Raw genomic sequence first — 18,548 nt, 5'->3', positions numbered from 1 at the left:
TTCCTGTTTTGTCCACAATTGTTTTTGTTCTTGTGTGGGAAGACTGGGGAAAAGTCTGGAACTCATCTGGGAATGGTTTGGGCCTGGAGGTCAATTACATGAGGATAATGGAGCAGTAGAAAGAGTCTCCTCTTTCCAAAGGCTAATTAATGATTTAACTCCATGATCCTTGTGCCCTCTTCCAACTCAAGGTGTTTTGTGGGTCTATGGTTGTGTACTGAACTAAGAAAAATGAAGCCAGTTATGGCCTAAGGAACAAGTGTGACTTTCATGCTGCACATCAGCTCAGGCTGGGCCATAGTCTAGGACGTTTCCCAAATGCTTTTTTTGACAGCTTGGTGTTTACAGCCTGGAAAAGAAAAGGATAATACTGAGATTTTATAGTGAGATATATACTATTTACTGTCCATGGAAACTGGGCCATTATTTGAATAATAAAGCCTTTGCTGAGTGACTGGACATGGTAAGAGACGTGAAAAGAGATCCCATTTTGCCTCTGAATGGCTTTTTTTTTACAGATGGGTGAGGAGGGAGCAGATGGAACATCTTTATCAGTGTGATCTGGTAGACAAACAGTTTCTTATGTGTCACAAATGGGAATAGTTTGTTGTCTTTTACTACCCTGCAGGCAGAGGAAAAGAAGAATACCTGGTATGGGGTCCTGTTTCTGATTCTATGGATTACTGTTTTTGAGTCCTTGGAATGGTGTGAACACCCTGTAATTTTTAAGAGTTGCTACAAAGTTGTCAGGTGTGATAATGGGTGATGTGAGAGCTGAGACCACTCCAGTCTCTGAGTTCTTGTGCAAGCTGGAAGCAAAAGCAAAACAAACTCCAGAAATAGAGACCAGAATGGCAGTGGCTACCCAGAGGCATGAAAGAAGAAACAAACATTGTGCTTAAGACCAGAAAGGATCATTGTGGTTACCTAATCTGACATCTTGTGCTACACAGGCCACAGAGCATTGTTCAGTGATTGCTACAGTTAGGATAGATCTAGTTTTTGGTCTGTTTTTAATTAAAATGACACCCAACTTTAAAAGGATATCCACCTCTGAGACCTGGAGGGATGAAGAGCCTGCAGTGTTACCAAAAGGTGTCATGCTCAGCTCAGCTGAATCAATCAATTCTGTCTCTTCAGGGTACATTTGAATCTTCACACCATTCTTGTTGCTCTCAGAGTTGTGTGTGCCATCATCAATTGCTGTCTCACTGTGTATCCCAAAGCAGACTGCTGGGAGCAGTCTCATACTTGGTTCTGGATCTGTTCTGGACTAAGAACCAGCACTTGTTTGATTGAGTCCAAAGATGGTCCTTCAGCAGTGGTTGCCCTCTTGAAATTAGTTCTGGCTAAAAGAGAAATCCATCCCACTTAATCTGTTAGCTGGATTGATCCCTGTAATGTCCACATTGTTGTGTAAAGTTAATTTTTGTGTTGGAATAATGTGCACTGAAGGTTACCAAAATTCTGGGGTGATGTGCTTGCATGTTAGAGACGTCAAAGGTTTCTAGTAGGTTTGGTCAACAAGATTTCAGTGCTGGTAGTCAAATGAATTCTATTCCTCCTTTCTCATGCCAGTGATATTTATTTGTTGTTGTTTGCCCTGTTGGGTTTACTCTTGCATGTGCTTGGTCACACATTTGTGTTTCCCCACTCTGTGATGTTGCTTGACAGCTGACAGGGAGCAGATTGGGAAGGACTGTTTGCTTCTTTGAGGAGCTTGGGAGTGAGCTCAGTCTCACACTGGGAGCTGTTTGCTTTTGGCTTCTGAGAGTTCTGTGCCTCTCCCTCATGATTTTTGCTCACTTTCACCAGAGGCAGATCTGGAAAGAAGCCAAATGAGGTTAACACCTGCCCAAAATAATTGCAAACAGAACCTCTCCTGTTTACTTTAAGCAGAGGTACTGGAACATGAGATGTTGTTATAGTTACAATGGGTCAGACATTCACAGTGTCTTTCATTTACATGTCTTGCTTCCTATGCAGGAACCAGACGAATCAGAAATCCGTGGTTTTTTTGGTTTTTTTTTTTTCCTCCCCCTAGAACCCTATTTCACTGGGGATCCATGCAAACTACATCCCCTTAAATGTGAAAAACTCAAAGTGATTCATCAGCACTTTGAGCATGTTTTCTGACATAAATAATACATCTGCATGCCCAAAGAGGTGAATTTAGAGCCATAGAAATGTTTCCACACTGGAAAGGGATAATACTGTTTAAGAAGCAAGTGTTACTTTCAGACTGTGTAGTCAATTAAGGATAGTAGTATCTACAGAAAAGATCCCAAAACAGTTTTCAGAAAGAGGTCTCCTTAGGATGAGTGAATCAACCAGGGAACTGCATTGAAATTCCCAAACTGCTGTGTTTCAGGAGTTGATTTCAAGAGCAGTGTTCATTTGTTGCAGGTTATCCAGAGGATATTCTACACAGTCAATCGGTCCTGGTCAGGGAAGATCACTCTAACAGAGCTGAGGAAAAGCAACTTCCTGCAGGTACGTGGCTGTCTGTGGGAGCAGGAGCCAAGCTGCAGCAGCATTCCTTGTTCTGTGCCTGGGTGGTGAGGGAGCTGCACCTGGGCTGCAGTGGGATGAGCCAGGTGCTCAGGGCCAGCAGTCTGCTGGGGCTACTGGAGGAGCTGTGTCTGAGTTGAAGTGAGAAGAGCAGGGACAGGAGTGACTCCAGGGTGCTGAGAGAAGGTCAGGGCATGACTGTTTTCCTGCTCTGAGGCCACATGGAGCAGCAGCCTGGCTCCTGGTCCAGACAGCAGGGAGGGAAGCAGGACATGGCATTGCACCTGTGTGAAATGGCTCACAAGCAGCCAAGAAGAGCTGCAGGAGTGCCAAGGGTAGGAGAGCCAATTTCCTGCCTCCTAGGCAGCCCTCAGCCCACTGACAGCTGGTCAGGAATATCTCTGCAATTGCAGGATGAGGCACCTCAGGAGCTGATCTCCACAGGATAATGAATGGAGCTTAGTTCTTGTTCCAGTGCCTGCAGTGTGTCCTTATGTCAGGATATGGGTCTCTGTCCTCTGTGTATTTTGCCCAAAAGAGCCCCAGGTTAAGACTGTCTCAAGCTTCTCATGTCCAGCCCAGCCTAAAGAGCCAGAAAGTCTTGAGCTGAAAGGTGAAGGACTGTCTAAAACAGTGAGACTTCTCTCCTGTGTCCTGTTTGCCCTTCCAGGTGTAGTGTGCCCTCTTCCTCAAACCCCTCAAGTATGAATTCACATTCTTTCTCCTGTCAGACATCATCTCCCCTAGCTGACCCCATCAGCTAATGGAAAAAGGAGCTCTTTTGAATTGGCTCATAGCAGTCCAAGCCCTAGGATCCCTGTTCCTTCCCGGCCTCTGTTACAAATAAATCTTCCCAGACTTTTATTTTTATTCACTCCTTTTCTCCTTTTAAACATTCTCTCAGCTTTTCTCCTTTCATATTTACTCTGCCTTTCGTCTCCTGCAGCAGGGTAGTTCAGCTCCTTGCTGCAGGTGTAAATGGCATAAATGGCATCTTTGGGTGTGATCTACAGAAGAAACAAATAGTTATGGCAAAAGCTCCCCAGTGAATGTCATCTGTAAAGAGAGACAGACACAGTCTGGAGAGGCCAGTGAGTGATGGATCAAAGGTGTTGAGACTTGGGTGTCAGCAAGTCAGAGAAGTGCAGGTCTGGCAATGCCATCCTGTTATCCCTGCCAGAACACTGAACCTGGTGGATAGCAGGATGTGAGAGTTTTGTTTGGATTCAGTTGGATTCCTTGGAGGTGGAGGTGGCTGGAAGTTGATGTTGAAATACCAGTGTCAACACATAACACAGCATCTGTTTTTATGATTGTGGGTAGTAGGGCCACTGGCCTGCCTGCTTGGGGACACCATTCCCTGGGATAGCTCAGGCTGTTTTGCCTGCTCCCTTGGGAGAGGCTGTAAGGGCAGGAAGGGCCAGGCTGCAGCTCACTGGAGCCATGATTTATTAGACAAGAAGGCTTCTGGTGTCTTGTGGCCTCAGCACCAAGAAGAAAAGTAGAGAGGTGGCACTGGGAAATGTGTAAATACCCTCTTGTGGCTGAGAAGGACAGGGAGGTGTAAAGTGGGAATGAAACATGGATGTTAGCACTCAATGTTCCCTAGTTAGACATGTCAACAGATGTTATGGTTGGAAATCTATCTGAGCCTCCCAGTTAAGCCAGAATGATTCCTACAACAACACAGGGAAGTCAGTGGGATTAGTTTGAGGTCTATCCCTGCTGTCCCAGTCCAGGTGTGAGTCTGGAACAGGACTTGATTTTGTCCTTCAGGAGGCAGACAGGGATGTGGGATGTGTAAAGACATACCTCAGGTCCTGTGGAACACTGTGGACTTGCTGCTGGAAGTGGCTCTAAGAGTCTCTGGGGCAGGTCAGGATTGTTTCCCACACCATGGATCCCAGCTGACACAGCAGTTTGTGTGCCTGTTTCTCTGCCTCACACCTCTCTAGAGCTGAAAATGAGCAAAAGTTGTTGACAGGAGTGGCAGAGATGTGCTACGCAGGATGGCCCAGCCAGATGCTCTGTAAGGGCCTGCTAAGGAATACAGGTACCACATCTCTTGGGGAATGGCTGCACTTTGGGCTGTGCTCACCCAGCTTCCTGAGAAACTGGAGCACTTCAGCTGCTGAGCTGCCTCTTCACCCAGGTTTAACTTCCCACTGTGTTTGTACCCTTTCAGACTCTTGCTCTCTTGGAAGAAGAGGATGACATAAATCAGATCACAGATTACTTCTCCTATGAGCACTTTTATGTCATATACTGCAAATTCTGGGAGCTGGATACTGACCATGACCTTTACATCAGCCAGAAGGACCTGGCTAGGTACAGTGATCAAGGTATGCTGCCTGCTGATGTGGTGAGGGCATTGCTGAAAATACAATGTTCTTACTGAAGACTAAAGCCTGCTATTAATTAGGTTAATTTGATGCCTCAGAAAAAGTTTTAATGTAGCCACCCATCTCTTAAATAAATGTTGCTTTAAGAGAAGGAGTTGTACAAGCTTAGACACAGAGAACTGCAGGACATACAATTTTCTGCATGAGTAGCTACAGATGGAGCTTCTGTTCCTGTGTGGGTCACTGCCAGGAGGACAGGATAAAATAATGTCCTGAAAATTGTTTATTATTTACTGAGGGCTTTGCAGGAACTTGGAAGTAGGGACAAAAAGGATGAGCCCGTGTGAACTTCAGAGATTGTTGAAGTGCAATCCAGTTATTCATGAGAGGAATCCAGAGTCCAGGGAAGCTTGGGGGATCTCAGCTTGCAAATGGACTCTGGAGAGGATCTCTGCAGTTCAGCATAGAACTTTCTTTCCCAAAGTTATGTTTGTTTTTGAAGGTTCAAGGGCTGTAGATAAATTAATGGAATACAGATCCACAAGGGCTAAAACACCCAGATGTTCCAAGTGCAGGCATTTTTGGGGAGGCCGTGGGGGTTCTGGGGGAGTGTGACAGTCACAGGACTCAGTAGTGTTGATCATGGGGCTGGCTGGGTGAGGATGGAGGAGTGCCTCCTTTGGGATGGGTGGTATGGGAGATTCCCTGCTGGGAAGCTGCACTGTGGCATGCAGTATTTGTTGCACAGGGGGCTTGAGAGCTCTGACGTGCTGGGGGGAGCCAAGGATTAAGGGGAGAAGCCCTGGGTGCAGTGCCCAGCAGCCTGTCAGCTGTGCCAGGGCACCTGAGGGGTGGGGCAGGCTGGGTCTGCCTGGCTGCAGTGCCAGAGCTGTGCCAGGGGCACAGGAGTGTAGAAGGAGTTCAGGTGGGGCTCAGCTTCCTGGGTGGTGAGGTCACTGTGCAGATCCTGCCCAGAACCGGTACCTGCTGCTTGGCTTGTGCTCTGCCATATCAATCTATCCCACATATCTCCTGGCTGGCAGAGCCTCACCTTTGTGCTGGTGTTTCATTGTCTTCCCTGCAGCATGGTTGCCACAGCCTGTCTTTTTCTCAAAAGTATTTTGGAGGGATTTGATCTGTCATTTTTGTTTGATAACTGAATTTCTTTTGCAGTACACACTAGGATAGTCTCTTTCTTCTATGTGACAAATCCTACTGCAGCAATGTAGGAGTAGCATGCCCATTTCCAAGGATCCAGATGACAGTTGCCATCTTTGTGGGACAGTGTGGTGTTTGGAAGGATACAAAGGGAGACACACTGGGAGAATCATCTTGGGCTTTTAGAAAATGCTGCTAAATAGAGGGTGGTTAGACAGGCAGTGTAGTTAGAGCCTTCTTTTAACAATGGGCAGGGGCTTTGTGTGGATTCAGCATGAACAACTGATTGTAGTTATTGCTGTGAGCTGCAGCTTCATTTCCTCCGTGTTTTCCTTGTTTCCAGCTTTGTCAAACAGGATCATTGAGCGGATATTCAGTGGTGCTGTGGTGAGGTAAGGAGTAGCACACTGCTTGGGGGAAGAAGGGAAGGCAGTTTCTGTCAGGTTGAGAAATACAAGTTATTCTCAGAAATGTCCCTGATCAGAATGGTTTCCAACAGGTTGCTCCAGCTGGAGCTGCCTGAACATGGAGTGAGACTTCTGGGTAACTTAAGAAAACAAAATAAAAATCCCATAGGATGGGATAACTGGGCATAGCTGAAGACATGGCACAGGGAGAGCTGGAGAGCACTGCTTTGAAGTTTCTGAAAAGGGATGTGCTGTGGGAGGGGATGTGGCAGATGAGCTTCAGCTCTGCAGTGATAAAAGGCAGCAAATGCTGTACCTGGTGCTGCAGGGTGCAGGGAGTACAGGCTAAATAGGTGACAGTGCCCCATTTTCTCTCACTAATGATTTGAAAAATATCTTTGATGTCTTGAGTGTTTAGGAGCCTGGTGATTTTTAATTATTCTTTTTCTGCTATGTCTTCTAGAGGCACTGAAGTTCAAAAGGAAGGGCGCATGAGTTACGCAGATTTTGTGTGGCTCCTAATTTCAGAGGAAGACAAAAGGAGTCCTACAAGGTGAGACTGATTTCTGTGTCTAAGTAACATCATTGAGATGAGCAAATAAGATGGAAACTTCTATGACCTACCACTAAAAGATAGAGCAGCTTGGGGTCTGGAAGTTGTTAGGAAGAAAACATCTTACCAGTGATGGTTGGTCAAATAGTTTGCCTTTCTTGAGGAAAAATTGCGTAGAATCAGAGTTTTCTTTAATTTTTAATCTGTTGGTAGTTATCAGTGTCTTTGTTGACCTCATGCCATGAGGCAGTGACTCTGAGCACACACTCCTGATGTGTTGGCAGCAGCTGGGCACTTCCCTTCACAGGTGGAGTGGGTGTGTAAGAAGGGTTTGTGGGGAATCTTCACTGTGGCACTTTGTTAAACCTGCCTGTGGCCTGGTTTGTACAGCCAGGAGGAGACTGCTTTGCAGGGGTGATCCAGATGTGCACATGAGCGTTAGCACAAGGGATCTTACACATAACAAGAGAAGGAAAATCCAGAACTGCAGGCTTGGACCCTCTAGAGGGGAGGAGGGATGCAGAGTGCAGCTGCCTGAGAGCTCTGTCTTGTGTATAAAGGAGCAAATGAGTGCATGACACAGCTACCTTCTCCCTCACCAGGGTCCCTGCAGTGTCCTGGGCTCAGAGCTGGCTCTATTTGGCCAGCTCTTGCTGGTGGGTCAGGCAGGGACTCCCTGCCCTACGTGGGCCCCCCTTGGGCTGCAGCACAGTGGACACAGGGTACAGGTGAGGCAGGTCATGAGTGTGGCTGTGCTGCTCACAGCCACCTGGGAGACTCACAGGAGGTGCTTGGAGTGTTGGCCTGTGCCCTGACCCTTCCCAACAGGTCTTGTCATCCCTGGGTTTATGCCAGGCTGTGGCAGAAGAGCCTTGGGGGTGGGCAGGGAGAATGTGCAGTGCTGCAGTCTGTGCTGTGTGGATGTCCCAGAGCAGTGTGCAGTCCCTGCTGTGTTCCCAGCATCGAGTACTGGTTCCGCTGCATGGACCTGGATGGGGACGGGGTGCTGTCCATGTATGAGCTGGAATTCTTCTATGAGGAGCAGTGTGAGCGCATGGAGGTGATGGGCATAGAGCCACTGCCCTTCCAGGACCTACTGTGCCAGATGCTGGACCTCGTTAAGCCAGAGAGGGAAGGTAAGTCCTGTTTAGGCAGAGCTTTCACTCCTTTCATTTGTGGGGGGTTGAGAAGGTAAAGGCACTGTGAAACCCATCTTCAGGCAGAGCCCTCTGTGAGTCCCAGGGCAGAAGTTACTGCACATTGGGCCATGATGTTGTATCAGGAAGGCTGAAGTACTAAAACAAGAGAGCTTGTGAATTAACTGCCTGGTACCGAAGCAGCAGTTCTTGTGTGCTCCAGCTGTGGGATGGGCTGACAGCCTACACTGTAAAATTGAACCATCCCCATTCACATGCCTTCATATTTCACATGCTTAATGAACACACCCATTTATTGAATCATGTTAAAATCCTTGACTGACTTGGGAAGGAATTTTGTGCTTTTGAAGCCTACTGGTGTCACAATTAAAACCTTTGTAGGAGCTCAGTAACAACCATGTGGGTTTTTTGTGTAGGAAGAGTAACCTTGCGAGACCTGAAGAGGTGCAGAATGGCTCATGTGTTCTTCAACACCTTCTTCAATTTAGAGAAATATCTGGACAATGAACAGAGAGATCCCTTTGCAGTGCAAAAGGTATAAATCACCTTTATTTCTAAATAAGGAAATCTCACATTTATCTTTGGAATGCTCCTGGATGTAGGGAAAATTCAACTGAATAAAAGAAAACTTTTTTCACAAGTACAGCTCATTGATGTCTCCTAGAAGTCTCTTATCTGCTCAAAGTACAGAAAAGTGGAGGAGATGCCAAAACCAGCTGTGGTTCCCTCACAGTTGTTCCCACATAATCTGCAATAGAAACTTTGTGGTTCCATGATTTAAGGCTTAAATACATCCCAAGACAGAACCACTTTGTTTGTTTACTTAAACTGGATCATCAAAAAAGCAGTCAAGTGGGACCAAGGGATAACTTGCTCTCCCCATCCTGTAGTAAATGGCAGAGGACCAGGTATTTATAGAGGTGTTCCTGTAATTTTCTCTAAAACTTGCCCTAACTTAGAAAACTGAAGAGTCCCTCAAAAGATCAGTTACAATTAACCTTTGATGGACAGGTTTGAAACCACCAAGTTCTTCTGTTCTGTATGGAGAGCACAAACTGAGCTAGAGCACAGCACAGCAAGTGTGTGGTGGTTGCATTTCTGAAGTGGAGCAGATGCAGTTTGTTGGCATCTCAGGTCACATGCTGAGCTTTACAGACCCTGAGAGGTATTTTTTCATAGTCCTTTATGTGCAGATTTTACAACACTCTGAGATGGTTGTGACTTTCTCAGTTTAGGCAGTTTTTGCCTGGCTGTTTCCATCCATTCCTTCCTCCCCCAGAGGCTGACTGTGTGATCTCTTTAGGACATGGACAGCGAGAGCCCCGAGCCCTCAGACTGGGACCGGTACGCGGCTGAGGAGTACGAGATCCTGGTGGCCGAGGAGTCTGGGAATGAGCAGCTCCAGGAGGGGTGAGCATGGGCCTGGCACTGCCCTGGGCACTACCCTGGGCACACACAGCTGCCTCCAGCTGGGCTCTGCTGGGGGCATGTGCTGCCACTGCCGGCAAGGGAGTGGAGCAGTGGGGTGAACATTTGGACTGGACTCTGGAGCACATGAGGCCCAGGCCAGCTGCTCCTACAGCAGCAGTGCAGCAGTGCTGGGGGCAGCCACTTGGATCAGCTGCACACAGCTGTGAAGGGGGAACAAAAGGCAAAGCCTATTTCTTTTGGTCACCTTCCAAAACTAGAGATCAAATGACTTTTGCTGGTCTTGGCCGTGTATTGACCATGTCACACTGTCACAGATTAGAAGCTGTAGCTCTGTTACATTTATCATACCTAGCAGAGACTTTCTTTAGTCCAACTTTGTCTATTAGTCTGTGCTCTTTGTAAGTTGTACTACAATATTTTCATTCATATACTGAGTTGAGATGATTTTTTTTAAGTATTTGTTTTCTTCAATACCTACACTCAGTTTTCAGCCTTCTGTAAGATTCTGGACAGACACACCAGCTATCTTTAGCCAGTGAATTTAGGCAGAGCAGTTGTTCCAGAACATCTCTGTGGGCAAGGGCTTCCTGCGGATTAATGGAGACTCAGTCTAATCTTTCTTTAGATTTGTGTCTGTGTTGGCATCTTCTTGAGAATATTTCTTTCAACCACCCAAAGAATGCTTACCCTGTGTCAATCCTGCGTGATTCAGGGTTGCATCCAGTCTTAAGCAGCATTTATAGAGCCAGTAGAGTATTGAGAAGATTGCATCGTTTTCAGAACTTCCCATATTGGAAATTGCTTGGGATAACAGTAGCACCTACTAATTAGGCACAGAGATTTGCAAAGCTATTGAGAGCTGTTCCCCTCTCTGCCTGTGTGTCCTTCACAATGGAAGATGAGGTAGGGCAGGATGGAAGATGAAATTGCTGCATTCCCTGCAGCTGCTTTGCAACACCTGTGTCCTCAGCACAGAAAAGAAACAGGAGGCTGCCATGAAAGCTTAATTCAGGACCATGAATTCCCAAAGTCACCAAAACCAGGGGAAGAGTGACAGGTGATGTCAGATTTTTGAAGTTGGTTTGAAGCAGCTCTGTGTCTTCCTGCAAAGAGCATGTCAGCAACCTGGCTGCCAGCTTTTAAGAGCCCCTGAAAAGCTCTGTAGTCATGGCAGCAGGATTAGATCTCATTTGTGGAGCATAGCAACAGACCACGAAAGAAAAAAGAAAGGAAAAGGAAAAACAAAGCGCTGGATGCCCAGACAAATTTGCCAGAAAGAGCCATTGAGTTTTTGCACATACATTATTTCTGCTGTGTTTGAGGATGACTGAAACAGGGAGCCAGGACAGAACCAAGACAATTCCTGGTGAGCTCTGGGAGAGACTGGAAGATTTTTGGCTAAGTTAGCTGTCAGAACATGAAATATGGTCTTTGTCCTATGAATACATTTGAAAGCAACCATCATTCAGCAATCACAGATGCATTAATGAGTGTCTCCCACTTCTGTGATTAGCCCTGTCCCTGCTTCTCTGGAAGGAAAGTTTCTGAAGCCAGTCAGTCTAAAGCTGGCTGAGGCATGCCCAGGAGAGAGCCCTGCCCCCAGAGAGGGAATCTCATCAGGGCAGTGCATACTCCCAGCATCCACAGATACTTCCAGGATGCTGGACTCCATTGAGAGCTGCTGTCACCAAAAATAAGAGGAAGGTCCTGTCATGCTCGAGACAGCAGCAAAGCATCACATTTCACTGGAAGCCTCAGCTGGTCTGAGCTCTTCTCAGCCATGCTCTGCTCTCTGACCTGTGTGGGATTCCACAGAGAGAGGCTGTCCCTGGGGAATGGACACTCCCACTGCTCTCTGGAGGCAGTGCCAACAGCTGGCTCTGGCCAGCACAAGCCTTTGATGCAGATACAAGCCTTGGTTTTGCAGCAAGCCAAGCCTTTCCTGCAGGGCAGGGCAGGAATGGGCACTGCTTGGTTCTTGTCCCAGAACCCAGCCTCAGGCAGCTGATGGACATGGAAACCATCATTGCCTTCAGCGAAAGAGATCTTTCTACATGCAAAAGAAAAGGAGGGAGAGCATCTTTTATCAGCTGCTGGGGGGAAAATGTCTCCTGAGCAACAGGGAGGCAGGGCACAGTGCAGAGCATCCTGCTCAGAGTGGAGAGAGGAGATAGAGGCACAGGATCAGAGGATGTTGGTTTAGGCAGCTTAGACCATTGTTCTTGTCTCCCTCCAGCTGTCTGGTGGCTCAGCTGCTCCACTCTCAGAGCCCAGCAGTGTGAGGAAGGGAAGGGGGCAACAAGGACATCATTGAACCACCCAGAGCCAAAATGTGTGTTTGCCAGAAGGAAGGGCAAAGAATTCCCTGGAGTAATTTCCCTCCTCTGAACAACCTAGAGTTGCCACAGTTGAGTCTTAAGGAATGGGTATTTAACCTACACAAGCCCATATTTGTTTTCATGGGACTGAAGTTCTGAAACTGGCCTGGGAGGAGAGCAAGGATTGACTGCCTTTAGTGCTAATCTTGTTCAAAAGCATCCCAGAGATGCTCCTTAGCTATAAAGGTGGAAAGCATTTATTCCAGGATGGAAAGGGCAGGCACTGTTGAGCCTTAAGGAGCAAACCAGTGCAGTGGAAAAGTGTAGGAATAAAGGACAGTGGGAAGTCTTTTTGTAACAGACATGAGAGGGTTTAGTGCAGAAACAAAGGATGCCTGAAGAAAAAGATTATAGTGGAGCTCCAGCTGCTGGTGACCCTGCAATGCAGAGATTTCATGTTCCATTTGTAGGTGAGAAAGGGACAAGGCTAACCAGGTGGTAGAATTGGAGGAAAAGGAGATACAAAAGGAACATTCTACGAACAGCATTCAAATGGCAATACAAAGTTTTCCTCAGCTTTATCCTAAGAGAGAGATTAGAGAAGCTGAGGCACCTGCAAACATTCCCAATCCATTCCTGATGGGAGAAGCAGGGCAACACAACCCCCACAGGCACCACTGAGGCATGAAAGGTGCAAATTGCACATATTTTGGCAACCTTGCACACGAGGTCAGAAGAGGTTTGAGGCAGGATCCAGACCAGACCATTGTTTTCCTTCTCCCACTTATGCAGGAATCCAGAAGGTGGCAGAATTACTAAGCAGGTGCTTTCCTTATGGAAGAGGGGACAGTGTTCTCCAGGAAGGTCTGGGCTGGTCTCCCTGCACACAGGGAACATCCTGCCTACAGCAGGACAGATCCTGACAGCCTCCCAAGGGGTTGCTGTGCCTGCATATGGGTCAGCCAAGGGAAAAACACCACAGAAAGGGGTAGACAATTCCTTCCTGGCACATCCATGCTATCAAAGGAGTTCACCTTTTTGCAGCCCAGCTTACCACTGAACATGAGAGCCATTCCTGTCCTGGCCATTGGAGCACCTGCTCCAGCATTTCTTTTGTGAGCAACCTTGCTTTAGAACAAAGGAAGAACTTTAATTTCTTGGGAGCCCTGCAAAAATAACCCATAGTATGCTGTGACTGAAGGGAAGCATCTTAAAAACATCATTTCTTGGGACTAGGAATGGGCTGAGAGCCCCAGAGCCATAGCCTGTGCTGCAGTGCATGGGACCCAACCAGCCTGGGTAGTGCAGCTGGAGCTGGGAATTCCCACCAAACCTCCTTGGACCATAAATGCTCAGTCCTGGATATCAAACTTCCTGCTGAGGGAGAGAGGAACATGAAAGTGTGGCCACAATTGTTCTGTCTGTCAAAACACACCTCAGCTAGAAGATGCTTTGAACCAGGTGTTTCTGAGCCAAGGCTCCTCTGGGGCTGTGGCTGGATGACTTTATTTCCACACTGAACTAATGGGGCTCTGGGAGTTCCTGACAATTGTTACTGAAGGTGAATTCAGATTTTCTAGTGCTGAACAGCAGAGAGATGAGGCTGGATGGGAGCACAGATCCATGGCTGCTGTCACAGTACTGGTGACTCCCACCCTCTTCCCCATGCCTCAGAAATCTCCTCCTTGAGGTTCACCTCTCACACCCTCCTGACTTAGTAGCCACTGAAATAACAGCCCTGAAAATCAAAGCACAGCTTTTAAAGACACACCTTTTGTCTTTGCAGATCATGTGAAGATGACTATGACACAGATGAAGTCTTACCTCCCCCTGAAACTGGAGAAAAGTCAGACAAGCTAATTATCTCAGATCTCTGAGCTTAGAGAAGTGGAAGACAGCCCATGTCTTTCAAACTGGATAGCATTCAGTCCCAAGGCACTTGGGGGTTTTCCTTAAATCTGTCATTGGAACAATGTGCTTTATTTTGTACACTGAAACTTGAGACCCCTTTTTGTCTTCCTGTGTAATTGCAATAAGGTAATTTCTATGAAAAGGCTTTTTACAATGTGTTATCGTGCACACTCCCTGAAAATGGTGATTGCACCTTGTTTCATTTATATATAAATTCTGTTATGTCCCCAGATGTGCAATAAATGCCAGCATCTAATGGTTACCTGTAACAGCTGCATGCAACATCTATAGTGGTTGTTTCTCAGTTCTGTCCTGTGCCACTCTGTCCCCTTGGCTTTATACCAGGAGTGACAAAAGAGCTGCCAAATTAACTTAAATGTGTGTCTAGAAATCTTTTAAAACACAGGTCACAGTGAAGTTGTTTTTTTCCTTCCTGTCCTGGAAACAAAGGGAATGTGCCTGCACATGGGGAGAGTGATATCCCTTTGTGCTTTGCCCCCAGGCTCTTGCCCTGGCTGCTGGGCTGTTTCACTGCTGTGCACCTGTGAGCAGTTTCAGCACTATACCACATCATCTTCTCCTGGCATCTGAGACAGAGTTACCTGTTCTAGTCCTGTGTCCCTTCCTGTGCTGATCTGCCTCTGGCCAGAGCTTTGTCTGTGTAATTTCTGCTTTGTGGAAGGGTTTTGCAGAGTATTTACAGCAAATACAGCTCTCTGCTGTTCAGCTGCTGTGCCTGGTGTGCCCCACTTCCATCCGTTCCTGTGTTCTCCTCCTCTCCTGCAGCCTTCTTTAACCTGCAGCCAAGAGACTAAGCGGAGATACTGAAAGAAAAAAACCAACCCCCTCTTTTAACTAGTAAAAGAATTAATCTGTATTATTGCCAAAATTAATTTTTCTCCCAGGCTCAGGGAGGAAATGCTGTAACTAATGATTTCTTGCTTTAAGTGCAAAATTAAACCAACTTTTCCCCTAGAATCCCAAGTGGTATCTCTGCTCTCAGCACACACTGCTGCTGCATCTGTCCCTCCTGGCCAGCAGGAACTGTGGTTCAGCACAGGCATGATTAGAACAAATTCCTAATTTTAGCCCTCATATATGTGCAAGCAGTTCTGGGCCTTATCCTCTCAGCTGGGACAGGTCTGAGCCCTGCCAGCTGTGCCCAGTCTGTAATGCTGGGTTGCTGTGTGTGCCCTGTATCTCCTGCTACCTCCCCGTGAGAGCTTCAAGCTGTGCCTCCTGCCAGCATTCCTGGGAGGTGCCTGCCCCTGTTCCCAGCAGGCTCCTGCTGCCCTCCCTGGAGGCAGAGCACTGTAGAACTGTGTCCCTCCACTCGTGCATCCCTGCGGTACCTGCAGGGGTCAGTATCCAAGTGAGGAACGGGCTGATCCTTCCACTGCACTCTGGGCTTTTCCAGGAGCCTCTGAAGCCCGGGCCTGGCTGCCCCTGCCCAGGGGGATGTGCTGCTGCCTCTCTGGGGGCAGAACTCTCCCACGATCAAACTCGGGAAGTGAGAAAGGTTTCAGCTGAACTGACCAGATGCATACACACCCCCCAGGATCCTGGACTTGGTATTTGGGAAACTTCTGGATGCCCACACTGTTAGCAAAGGCCCTGCCAGGTGACCTGCATCCCATAATAACAGATGAAGCAGGGAGCAGCCTGCTCAAACCAGGACAAGCCCCTGGAATGCAGCAAGCACACAGCGTGTCTGGATCCCATCTCCATCACTGCCATAACCTCGAAGGGAAAACCTTCCCTGGGGGTGATTCCACAAATGCCCAAATGCAGAAGCCCCAGGGAACTGACTGCAGGAATGGACACAGGATGGAGGTCCCACAGCTGCTGCTTGTAACCTGGGCACAGCAGGAGTTCACCCTTCCCTCACTGCCATGGTCCAGAGGGGCCTTTCAGTTTGATGTCCCTTGACATCTCTCCCAAGACTAAGATTCCTCAAAAGGAACAAGAAGAACCTGATCCCATTCTAGCCTGAAATGGAACCCTCATGGTCCTCCAGCAGCAGCAGTACTGCAATGGCTCATTTGCCAGTTCTGGAAAGCCTCAGTCACCCACCACTTCAGGGTCTTTCTTCAGGGCCTTTTGCAGAGGGCCTTTAATTCAACCCATCCCTGAATTCAGGCTCCCACCTCGCACCACACCAGCCTGAACTGTTGCCTTTCTTTGCAGAAGTCAGAACCCAGAGTCTGGTAAAACTCACCAGCTGCCTTCCCAAGGTTTGGTTCAATAAATGGAGACAGGAAACTGATAGCAGCCCTGTTGAGCCCAAACCCAGCCCCTCTCTCCTACAAACAGACATCCAGTACTGCTACAACAACAGAGAGTGAATCCAGACCCAATCCATGCTTTCTGGTAGGTCAACACAAGCTAATCCAAAAAAAAAAACCAACCCAATTTGCAGCAAATATTTTGCATTCTATGTGAATAGAATAGGACAAGTTGCAGAAGCCACTGCTACTGTGGTGGCAGTGCAAAATCTGCAGTAATATTCCAGGAATGGAAATCCATTCTCTGTCCCTAAAGTACTTGAAAATAACCACAATTCAGCAGGCACACTGCATTAATAGAGGAGGTGTTCTACACCCTATTTGTGACATAGCCCTGTCCCCAGCTGCTCTGGGTGGAAGGTTTGTAACTCTGCAGGATTTAAGTGAGGTAAATTTGGGAACTCCTGTCCTCCTTCTTTGCTTTTTTCTGAGATAGTCAAGGGTGCTTGTGTCCAGCCAGCAGAGCTGCTCAGCTGCAGTGAAGCAGCCTCAGAATCCCTGCCCAAAAGATTTGCAGGAGTCCCTTGGCTCTGGCTCTGCCTCCTGACTCCATGTCAGTGCCACTTCAGATGCTGCATCCCGGGAAGGACTCATCCTGCATTGTTCAGTGCACATCCAGCTCACATCGAAGGCTTTTTCCTTACAGGTAGTCAGAAAAGTGAGTAAAATTCAGTTTTGCATGATAAAAATATGATTGTGCTTATTTGTTCTCTCTAGTCTGCTTTTGTCTAGCAAAATGAAACCCTGTGTTCTTACAAACCCCTTGCTTTTTACTGTTGTATCACAAACAGTAATACAACTGTTTGTGATTGTATTATATCATAAATATTTTCTCTCTGCAGTACTAAGATGGGAGGTATGGCTCAGTATTACTGCTGGAATGGTACTAGCTGGATTTTTTGTCAGTAGTACTTGCTGCATCCCAGTTTTTGGCAGTGAACCCTGGGCACTGTTCCAGTTCCCCTCTTGCCTCTGAGGGGCAAGTGCTGCAGAACAGACATGGGCAGCAAAAGAGGGATTCCAAAGCCTTCCTGCTCTCCTGAACCAAGGATTTAATGAAGCTGACTCAAGACACTCTAGGCAAGGTACTGGGCTTAGTTTTTAAAACAAAATAGTCCTGAAAGACCAATGCTAAGTTCACTGAACTGTCACTGTAACAGTATGGATTTGGAGTCTCTAGATCAGTATCTTAGGTCTATGCAAACAAAACTGAACCTCAGTAAGGAGCACAAGCTACTGTAAGAAAAACATAAACAGAGCTTCCCCTTGTGTGCTCATCTTCTCACTGTATCACTGGGTGAGGGGGTTAGAAACTGAATATTTAATAATAATAATAAATGTTCTCATACTTTGTAAAAGTAGTTTTGGATACATTTTGTGGTGGCATGGTTTGATCTTTGTATTTTTACTTTATATTTTCTTCTTTTTTGGCAAATAAAGGACTTTTGAATTTAAAAAGGAAAACCTGTCTTGGTGGTGGGGTAGAGAGCTACTGCTCACTTCATCTCCAGCTGCTGTGCCAAACTCTCCTTCCCTGCTGTGGTGAGTTCACACCACCCAGGTACCTGCAAGAAAATGCCTTCCAAAGCGATAATTCCAGGCTTTCTTCTCAAAAATACTGGGATAAAGCCATCTGATCACTTACCTCGCTCCCATCTGTGTCCTCAGTGTGGAGCACTGTCCCTGTGATGGCTTACCAATGTGGAACAATGTCACTGTGATGACTTACCAAAACATCCAACTCTCTCATTTCAACCTGTCCTTAAAAAAAAAAAAAAAAAAAAAGAGATATCTCCTGGATCTTTTGCAAGTGGAATGAACAAGGAAAAGAAAAAAGAAGTAAAGAGAAAACTAGTAATGCCTTTTCTAATTTACCTATATGCAAATGCTCAAGCAGAGTTTGTGCAGTGTGTTGCTCCTGTTTTGCTTCATCAAGGGGTGCCTAAATGTGTCTATAGAACAGTCACCTTTTGGTGAGTTTCTTTAGGGTATCAAAATCACTTCAATTTCTAAATTTAAATAGTTAAGACCAAAGATCTGTCTGTGATGTTCTTGGTAATACTGGAAGGAGCATCACCTACCTTTCAGAGGGGATTTTCTCAGTTATGCCACACACTTGAAATGATCCTTACAAAGGTCCTTGTTTGTATCCTTTCAGTTCTCCAATTTAACAATCAAAAATCCTTTTCTAACTGGTTTGTGTAGAATTTAAATAAGAATTATCTGGGGAGGGGGTGCTTCTTGCATGCAGTAAAAAATGCTTCTGTGCTGGGTCACACCAGAACCTGTGCACCATCCCTGTGTCACAGCTGTGGGATCTGTTCCTTGAAGCTCCGGAGTTTCACTGAGGGAGCAGCTCCCTGCTGTGCCAGAAGTACCTGCCTTGGCAAACAGGCTTTTCGGGTTTGTTTCTCTGTAACTCTGCAGGTTCTTCTGACACCACTGAATGCTGGGGCTGGCAGGGGCAGTCCCAGG

The 18,548-nt window shown here is 46.8% G+C and overlaps 1 protein-coding gene across 1 annotated transcript in view; it reads left to right on the top strand.

Annotated features, from left to right (window-relative positions):
• PPP2R3A (protein phosphatase 2 regulatory subunit B''alpha) overlaps positions 1-17,368 on the top strand; it is a 53,100-nt gene extending 35,732 nt beyond the window's left edge. Inside the window, exons 7-14 of the mRNA XM_030227140.2 lie at positions 2,407-2,493; positions 4,697-4,853; positions 6,355-6,403; positions 6,882-6,971; positions 7,932-8,107; positions 8,545-8,663; positions 9,432-9,538; positions 13,664-17,368. Of these exons, the coding sequence (XP_030083000.1) occupies positions 2,407-2,493; positions 4,697-4,853; positions 6,355-6,403; positions 6,882-6,971; positions 7,932-8,107; positions 8,545-8,663; positions 9,432-9,538; positions 13,664-13,754 (876 nt within the window). The 3' untranslated portion in view covers positions 13,755-17,368. The remainder of the gene's footprint in view (positions 1-2,406; positions 2,494-4,696; positions 4,854-6,354; positions 6,404-6,881; positions 6,972-7,931; positions 8,108-8,544; positions 8,664-9,431; positions 9,539-13,663) is intronic.
• The last annotated feature ends 1,180 nt before the right edge of the window (positions 17,369-18,548 follow it).

Source organism: Serinus canaria, chromosome 9 (assembly GCF_022539315.1).
Source record: "Serinus canaria isolate serCan28SL12 chromosome 9, serCan2020, whole genome shotgun sequence".
NCBI classification, from domain to species: Eukaryota; Metazoa; Chordata; class Aves; order Passeriformes; family Fringillidae; genus Serinus; species Serinus canaria.
Note: the sequence above shows the minus strand (reverse complement) of the source record. Positions and strands in the feature narration are given on the sequence as shown.